Source organism: Triticum urartu, chromosome 5 (assembly GCF_003073215.2).
Source record: "Triticum urartu cultivar G1812 chromosome 5, Tu2.1, whole genome shotgun sequence".
Classification (NCBI taxonomy): domain Eukaryota; kingdom Viridiplantae; phylum Streptophyta; class Magnoliopsida; order Poales; family Poaceae; genus Triticum; species Triticum urartu.
The window spans coordinates 24,845,461-24,854,509 of NC_053026.1; the positions used below are offsets into that span (position 1 = coordinate 24,845,461).

Below are 9,049 nucleotides of genomic sequence, written 5' to 3' on the forward strand. Positions count from 1 at the left end.
CATGTTACAAAAGGGGCATTTTTGTGCAAATTGTATGCAATTTTTTCATCATCTTCTTCTTAAATGGTAATACCAATGCCACTAATCATTTCTTCTTGAAAAAAATTTATTGCGAAAATTCACTTATTATATGCTTATTCTTGCATATTATTAAAAAACATAATTTTAGCGTAAACTTTGTGCAATTTTTTGATCATTTATTTTTTATTTTGTTTATTCTTAAAGGGTACTAGCTATAGCACTAATTCATTCTTCCTTAGGAAACAAAATTATTATTTTTTTAAATATCTTTTGTATTTTTTTACGGGTAATACCAATGCGACTAATTCATTTTTCGTATACAACTTATCTTTTGCAAAAATTTCACTATTATATTCTTATTGTTGCATATTAAGAAAAGCCGCAATTTATGTGTAAATTATGCACAAATTTTGTCATTAAATTTTATTTTTTGTTCTTTCTTCTTAAAGGGCAGTCCCAATGTTCGTAATTCATTATATCTTAGAAAGTTTATTTTTATTTTAGGCTCGATTGAATAGGGACGTGCATGATTGTCGCTTGAATATTACACAGGAGAATTAGATTATGTTACGTACGTATAGTTGCCACCATAAGAATAAGATTAGTTAGTTTCCGTTAAAAAATGTTCTGATACGTACATCCGGACGCAGCAAGGAAGAAATACATGCATGCGTGAAGTGAAATGAGCAGTTGGATGATGAAGTGAGCAGGTAGTACTGGAACGGTCGAGTAGAGCAGATCGACTGAAAACGTTATTGGTCAGTCGACTGACCGGAAAACAAAAATCAGTCTACTGACACCTGGCCTGTCCCAACCCCTACACCGGCCGAAAGAACACCCTTGTTAGTAGGGGTCAGTCAGTTGGGTGTTGAAGCGTTCCTGCGGCTAAGCGATCCGCTCTTCTCTGCTGCTGTCGCCGTGGCCTCGCCGCAGTCAGACCCAGCCAAATATAGAGCCCTCTCTCCGTGATCCGCGAATGAAGCTCTATTTACACACCATCTGGCCGGCCGCCGGCGAGACCACGACTGAAGAAGACGACGAAGAAGATGGCGGGCCGGGCGCTGCTCATCCTCGCCGCCGTCCTCCTCCTCTGCGCCGCCGAGTGCCGCCTCGTCCACGCATGGAAGAGGGTATGTAAGCAAATCTGCAAACGACGAACGCCGTCGTTGCATGTTTCTTTCGCCTTCATTTCATCCTCTTGGCCTGATCCATACACGCGCAGTCGTACGTGGTATACCTGGGAGCGCACCCTTATGGGCGCGAGGCGACGGCGGAGGACCACGCGCGCGCCACCGAGTCGCACCATGAGCTCCTCGCCTCGGTCGTCGGGAGCAAGCAGGCGGCCAAGGACGCCATCTTCTACTCCTACAACAAGAACATCAATGGCTTCGCCGCGTATCTCGAGGAGGAGGTGGCCACCCAGATGGCAAGTAAGGCAGCCATTCCCATTCCTTCATTACTCAAGAACATCAATGGCTTCGCCGCCTATCTCTTTTACTACAGTTTCCCCTTGATTGATTGACTGATTGATTGGTTGGGTGATGGATGGAGAGCAGAGCATCCGGATGTGCTGACGGTGATGCCGAGCAAGATGATGAAGCTGCACACGACCAGGTCATGGGGCTTCATGGACATGGAGAGGGGCGGCCAGGTGCTCCCGGACTCCATCTGGAAGCACGGCAGGTTCGGCCAGGACGTCATCATCGCCAGCCTCGACAGCGGCGTGTGGCCGGAATCCAACAGCTTCAACGACGAGGGCATGGCCCCGGTGCCCAAGCGCTGGAAGGGCTCCTGCACCGACACCGCCAAGTACGGGGTGCCCTGCAACAAGAAGCTCATCGGCGCCAAGTACTTCAACAAGGACATGCTGCTGTCGCACCCGGCCGTGGTGGACCGCAACTGGACGCGCGACACCGAGGGCCACGGCACGCACACGCTCTCCACCGCCGCCGGCCGCTTCGTGCCGCGCGCCAGCCTCTTCGGCTACGCCAACGGCACCGCCAAGGGCGGCGCCCCGCGCGCCCGCGTCGCCGTCTACAAGGTCTGCTGGACCGGGGAGTGCGCCACCGCCGACGTCATCGCCGGCTTCGAGGCCGCCGTCCACGACGGCGCCGACGTCATCACCGTCTCCTTCGGCGTCGACGCGCCCCTCGCCGACGCCAGCTCCTACTTCCACGAGGCCGTCACCCTCGGCTCCCTCCACGCCACCATCCACGGCGTCGCCGTCGTCTGCTCCGGGGGCAACCAAGGGCCCTTCGAGGACACCGTCGTCAACTCCGCGCCATGGGTCACCACCGTCGCCGCCAGCACCGTCGACAGGGACTTTCCCGACCAGCTCACCCTCGGCAACAACGCCACCATGAGGGGGATAAGCCTTGAGGCATCCGACCTTCACTCCGACAAGCTCTTCCCGCTCATCAACGCAAGCAGCGCCGCGCTCCCCAACTGCACCGTCAACCTCGCCACAAACTGCGCCACGGGCTGCCTTGACCCGGCCAAGGTCAAGGGCAAGATCGTCGTGTGCGTCCGCGGCGGGGATGTCCCGCGGGTCATGATGGGGATGACCGTCCTCAACGCCGGCGGCGTCGGGATGATCCTTGCCAACGGCGAGATGGACGGCAACGACATCCAAGCCGACCCGCACGTGCTCCCGGCCACAATGATCACCTACACCGAGGCCGTCTCTCTCTACAACTACATGTCCTCCACCTCTGACCCGGCCGCCAACATCTCGCCTTCCAAGACGGAGCTCGGCGTCAAGAACTCGCCATCCATCGCCGCCTTCTCCGCTCACGGGCCAAGCGGCACGCTGCCCTACGTCCTCAAGCCGGACGTCGCCGCACCGGGGGTGGACATCCTCGCCGCCTTCACTGAGTACGTCAGCCCCACCGAGGTGGCCGCCGACAAGCGCCGCTCCGAGTACGCCATCATGTCCGGCACCTCCATGGCGTGCCCGCACGTCTCCGGTGTCATGGGCCTCCTCAAGGCGGCGCACCCCAACTGGAGCCCCGCTATGATGCGATCCGCGGTCATGACCACTGCGCGCACCCAGGACAACACCGGCGCGCCCATGCGCGAGATGGACGGCAAGGAGGCCACCCCTTTCGCCTACGGCTCCGGCAACGTGCACCCGAACCGCGCCGTTGACCCGGGCCTCGTCTACGACATCACCCCCAACGGCTACTTCACCTTCCTCTGCTCGCTCGGCTTCTCCACCAAGGACCTGAGCAGGCTCAGCTCCGGCAAGTTTACATGCCCGGCCAAGCCGCCGCCCATGGAGGACCTCAACTACCCATCCATTGCGGTGCCGGCGCTGCGCCGCAGGATGACGATCAAGCGGCGGCTCAAGAACGTGGGCCGACCCGGGACATACCGCGCATCGTGGCGCGCGCCTTTTGGGGTCAACATGACCGTTGACCCGACGGTGCTCGTATTCGAGAAGGCCGGCGAGGAGAAGGAGTTCAAGGTGAAGGTGGCGTCGGAAAAGGACAAACTCGGGAGGGGCTACGTCTTTGGGAAGCTCGTCTGGTCTGATGGGACCCACTATGTCAGGAGCCCCATCGTGGTAAATGCCCTCGATTGAGATTTTCTTTTTTGTGGTGTTGTGTAGCCCAAGGGAAGGAAGTGCCAAGAGTTTAGGAATTTTCTTTTTTAGTTTATTACTGAGAATGAGATGAGTTTAGGTTTTAGTAGCTCTCCTGGTTGCTAATAAACGCTGAATCTATTTTGGCTCTAGAGTGTAAATAAAGTGCAAAGTTTCCTTTCTTGTAAATTCCCCCTTGCTAGATATTGTGGTTGATGGAATTTTCTTTACGCGTTCTCCTCTAATTCGATTTCAACTGAAAATATTGTTCATAATCAAAACTTTAAATTGTCACTTCATTACAAACAATGCTCTATATTTACAGAAATACTAATTGGCGAACATTCCATGGGAGGGGAATATTTTGTATGTTGGTGCTTAAAATAGAGAATATATATGAAGGATATCAAGGCCAGAAGCCTACTGAACTAGCATGCCCTAAAAAGGTTAACAAACAAATTGTCATCAAACGCACTATTGAAATAGCATACCCTAAAAAGGTTAACAAACAAATTACCATCGAACACAAAGCGAAATGGAAAAAGAAGGGACCTATGTCTGCAGTATATGTTGGGATACAATACTCTTTGGACTATCTTTTCATGCCTCCCAAGTTTATGACGATGATCATTTGTTTTGAGAGCATTGACGGGGCTAGTGGTCATAACTGTTGGGAAATGCGGTATGCGGGAAGGTGTCTTTGCAACATTGTGACTGAGAATTCAGATATGTTAGGTCATAGGTGAGACGATGATGATGCCACAGCTGCGACTGCAGGTGCTTAGGGGGTGATTTGTCTATGTGTTGTACTTGGTAGGCTTTCCGATGTGACTTGTTTTTGCCGCAATCTTTGTTTATCGGTAGGTATGTTACGAGGTGTTTCACATGTTTTTCTCAAATGTAATCGGGCCTTGTAGGATTTTCCAACCAAGTTTTTCTTGTAACAGATCATTTCTCCCTTGGCTAGATTTTCTGAATTTTCTTTGGCGATAAATAACTCATCGATGGTTGTTCCATCAAAAAGGAAGTTATCCGAGTACACGGGTCTTGATGACCCTAAGCCTACCAAAACTGTTTTTCTTCCAACCCCGCCAATAATATAATCTCGCAGCCAAGCCCTCAACATTCTTGCAGCCAACACCCTAAAGTTTCGGTATGCTTATAAACAAGGCCAAAATTTCGACAAGTCGTGTGAAATTTCACCGGAAATTTTGGCAGCATAACAGTTACGTTGGAGGAGAGTTGGGGGAGAATCGCATGCCCAGCGGCATAAAAAATTGCTCCACGACCATGCATGCCTTCCATTCCGTAGTATTTCACATGGAAGAGAAACACGGCCAGCATTTTTTGGCAACAACTACTCCCTCCATCCCATAATATAAGATATTTTTGTAAGCTATGTTAGCTTGTAAAAACGTCTTACCTTATGAGACATAGGGAGTGGTATATTTTATATTGTCTGCTGAAACCCTTGTGCCAGAACCTCGTACCACAACTGTTTTAATGACATTTTTGGCAAGCTCAGGGTCATTCCTTCAGGAAATAATGTCGGGTGATTGAACAAGACAATCTATGTGTCTTGCTCTGCTCTCATCCGGCCATTTGAATTAGAATATTTGGGCTATGCACATACATGCCGAGCAAGGACACTCAAATATTTGGACTTTAAATATGAGCAATCATTTGTTTAAAAAGATTCAGAAACAAACTACATCATGGAAATAACAAGTACATATATGACAATAGCTTTCGTTATTTTCTACTTATCATGCATGGCTCAACATTCGCTCGTTTCCGATATGTAAATAAAGCATGCAAAAACATCTCCTGTTCTAATACATCGGGACGGTTTGTGGTAACATTTAGCATGCAAAAACATCACATTCTCATGGTACATCTCCTGTTCTAACAAAACTGGACAGTTTGTAGTAACATTTAGCATGCAAAAACTAGATCAAGCCTAAAACAAGTGTATTCTTCCTGAGAGTGAGATTGCTGCTACCAGTTATTTGTTATGGTGTATATTCATACCCCTAAGAGTTGCATCTCATCTGTAACCATTCTCTACTGCACTTCCAAGTCAATACAAGATGGTGTTCTGCTTTTATACTACAGAATTAGCGCATATTAGACCGGATTGTTGAACATCAAGAATTGAACTTTGGACAGTAAATTGCATATGTTCTGCTTGTAGTAACATTTAGCATACAGAAACATCTCCTATTCTAATAAAGTTGGACAGTTGGCAACAACATTTAGCATGCAAAAACATCTCCTATTCTAATACAACTGGACATATGGTAATAACATTTAGCACGCAGAAAAAAGATCAGGCACAAATCAAGTGTATTCTTGATGAGAGTTAGGTTGCTGCTCTTGAAGTCCAGTTATTTGTTATGATGTATATGCATACCCTGACAGGTAAATCTAATCTGTAACCATTCTCTGCTGCACTTCCAGGTCAATACAACGTATTTTGCTTTTATACTACAGAACTAGCGCAGATTAGATCAGAATGCTGGACAACAAGAACTGAACTTTGGACACTAAATTGCAGGTGTGTTGTGACTCTGCAATCTTCTTATAAGGCAGCAATGTATTGGGGAGTGTACGTGTCATGGACTATTGGCTCGACAGGAAAATTCACTTCCTTGTAACAACTTTAAAAACAAACACATGATTCTTTCCGCTAACCTAAGCTTGCATTTGGCTTTTCTGGATCTTGTAAACAAACAAACAAACAAACAAACGTGAGTTGGCTCTAATCCTCGGCAAGAACATACCTCCATCAGTATCCCTCTGTATTCCCACAACTTGGTGCCCGCATCTCTGCCTAGGTGTGTGTCCCGTAGAACCATCTGCATCACAAGGAAACTCCTTAGTTTGGGTTGTAGCATCCCAAGATTATTCTTGAAAGAAGGTTGGATCGAGAAGCATTGTGGACGAGTTCTAGGCGGCGGCCACTTGCATGGGCGAGGCGGCGAAGGCTGGGCCGGGTGTGGCCAGAGGAGTAGATCGGACCATGCTCGAAATAAGGGACACCCGATGAAGGACGTCACCTTGCGCATCATCGGAGCAGGGGTCGGTGATGTGTGTGTTGTAGATATAAGCAGGCGGAGTGTTGAACTGAGGAGAAAGGAGAAGGAGCAAGGCCAGAGAGAGAGAGAGAGAGGAATTTGCATGATTTGAATGGAACTAACCCAGACTGACGCTGTTTTCAGCAGAATTACCATGGTGTTATTTATGTGCAGGAGCAAACGTTCTCGAAATGACCTGAAACTTCACGGAGACATTTTTCGGAAAATAAGAAAAATACCTGCCAAAGATGAAGGCCAGGGGGGACACCACCATGCCACGTGGGTGGGGGACGCGCCTGCCCCCCTAGGGCGCGCCCCCTACCTCGTGGGCCCCCTGTTGCGTCTCCGACTCCAACTCCACCTCCATATATTGAGTTTCGGGGAGAAAAAAATCAGAGAGAAGAAATCATCGCGTTTTACGATGCGGGGCTGCCGCCGAGCCCTAAAACCTCTCAGGAGGGCTGATCTGGAGTCCGTTCGGGGCTCCGGAGAGGGGAATCCGTCGCTATCGTCATCATCAACCATCCTCCATCGCCAATTTCATGATGCTCACTGCCGTGCATGAGTAATTCCATCGTAGGCTTGCTGGACGGTGATGGGTTGGATGGGACCTGTCATGTAATTGAGTTAGTTTTGTTAGGGTTTGATCCCTAGTGTCCACTATGTTCTGAGATTGATGTTGCTATGACTTTGCTATGCTTAATGCTTGTCACTAGGGCCCGAGTGCCATGCTTTCAGATCTGAACCTATTATGTTTTCATCAATATATGAGTGTTCTTGATCCTATCTTGCAAGTCTATAGTCACCTATTATGTGTTATGATCCGTTGACCTCGAAGTGACAATAATCGGGATACTTACCGGTGATGACCGTAGTTTGAGGAGTTCATGTATTCACTATGTGTTAATGCTTTGTTCCGGTTCTCCATTAAAAGAAGACCTTAATATCCCTTAGTTTCCGTAAGGACCCCGCTGCCACGGGAGGGTAGGACAAAAGATGTCATGCAAGTTTTTTCCATAAGCACGTATGACTATGTTCAGAATACATGCCTACACTATATCAATGAACTGGAGCTAGTTCTGTGTCACCCTAGGTTATGACTGTTACATGAGGAACCGCATCCGGCATAATTCTCCATCACCGATCCATTGCCTACGAGCTTTCCACATATTGTTCTTCGCTTATTTACTTTCCCGTTGCTATTGCTACCATCACTACAAAATACCAAAAACATTGCTTTTACTTCTGTTACCTTTTGCTACCGTTATCACCACTATCATATTACTTTGCTACTAAACACTTTGCTGCAGATATTAAGTTTCCAGGTGTGGTTGAATTGAAAACTCATCTGCTAATACTTGAGAATATTCTTTGGCTCCCCTTGTGTCGAATCAGAAAATTTGGGTTGAATACTCTACCCTCGAAAACTGTTGCGATCCCCTATACTTGTGGGTTATCAGGATGCTTGATACGTCTCCACCGTATCTATAATTTTTGATTGCTCCATGCTATATTATCTACTATTTTGGACCTTATTGAGCTTTATTATCCACTTTTATATTATTTTTGGGACTAACCTATTAACTGGAGGCACAACCCAGAATTGATGTTTTTGCCTATTTTAGGGTTTTGAAGAAAAGGAATATCAAACGGAGTCCGAACGGAATGAAACCTTCGGGAACGTGATTTTCTCACCGAACATGATCCAGGAGACTTGGACCCTATGTCAAGCAACCAACAGGGAGGCCACGAGGTAGGGGGCGCGCCTACCCCCCTGCAGGCGCGCCCTCCACCGTCGTGGGCCCCCTGTTGCTCCACCGACGTACTTCTTCCTCCTATATATACCTACGTACCCCCAAACGATCAGATACGGAGCCAAAACCCTAATTTCACCGCCGTAAATTTTTGTATCCACGAGATCCCATCTTGGGGCTTGTTCCGGAGCTCCGTCGGAGGGGGCATCGATCACGGAGGGCTTCTACATCAACACCAGAGCCTCTCCGATGAAGTGTGAGTAGTTTACCTCAAACCTTCGGGTCCATAGTTATTAGCTAGATGGCTTCTTCTCTCTTTTTGGGTCTCAATACAAAGTTCTCCCCCTCTCTTATGGAGATCTATTCGATGTAATCTTCTTTTGCAGTGTGTTTGTTGAGACCGATGAATTGTGGGTTTATGATCAAGTTTATCTATGAGCAATATTTGAATCTTCTCTGAATTCTTTTATGTATGATTGGTTATCTTTGCAAGTCTCTTCGAATTATCAATTTGGTTTGCCCTACTAGATTGATCTTTCTTGCAATGGGAGAAGTGCTTAGCTTTGGGTTCAATCTTGCGGTGTCCTTTCCCAGTGATAGTAGGGGCAGCAAGG

At 48.0% G+C, this 9,049-nt stretch overlaps 1 protein-coding gene across 1 annotated transcript; it reads left to right on the forward strand.

Moving 5' to 3' along the window:
• The first annotated feature begins 1,067 nt into the window (after positions 1–1,067).
• LOC125555494 (subtilisin-like protease SBT5.3) lies at positions 1,068–3,604 on the forward strand. The gene is made up of 3 exons (XM_048718431.1): positions 1,068–1,151; positions 1,244–1,451; positions 1,578–3,604. The coding sequence occupies exons 1-3, from the start codon at positions 1,068–1,070 to the stop codon at positions 3,602–3,604; spliced, it is 2,319 nt and encodes a 772-aa protein (XP_048574388.1).
• The last annotated feature ends 5,445 nt before the right edge of the window (positions 3,605–9,049 follow it).

Coding starts and splice junctions, on each gene's coding strand:
- LOC125555494 (XM_048718431.1), top strand. CDS start 1,068: ATGGCGGGCCGGGCGCTGCTCATCCTCGCCGCCGTCCTCCTCCTCTGC. Junction 1,152..1,243: donor TCGTCCACGCATGGAAGAGG/GTATGTAAGCAA, acceptor ATACACGCGCAG/TCGTACGTGGTATACCTGGG. Junction 1,452..1,577: donor GGTGGCCACCCAGATGGCAA/GTAAGGCAGCCA, acceptor GATGGAGAGCAG/AGCATCCGGATGTGCTGACG.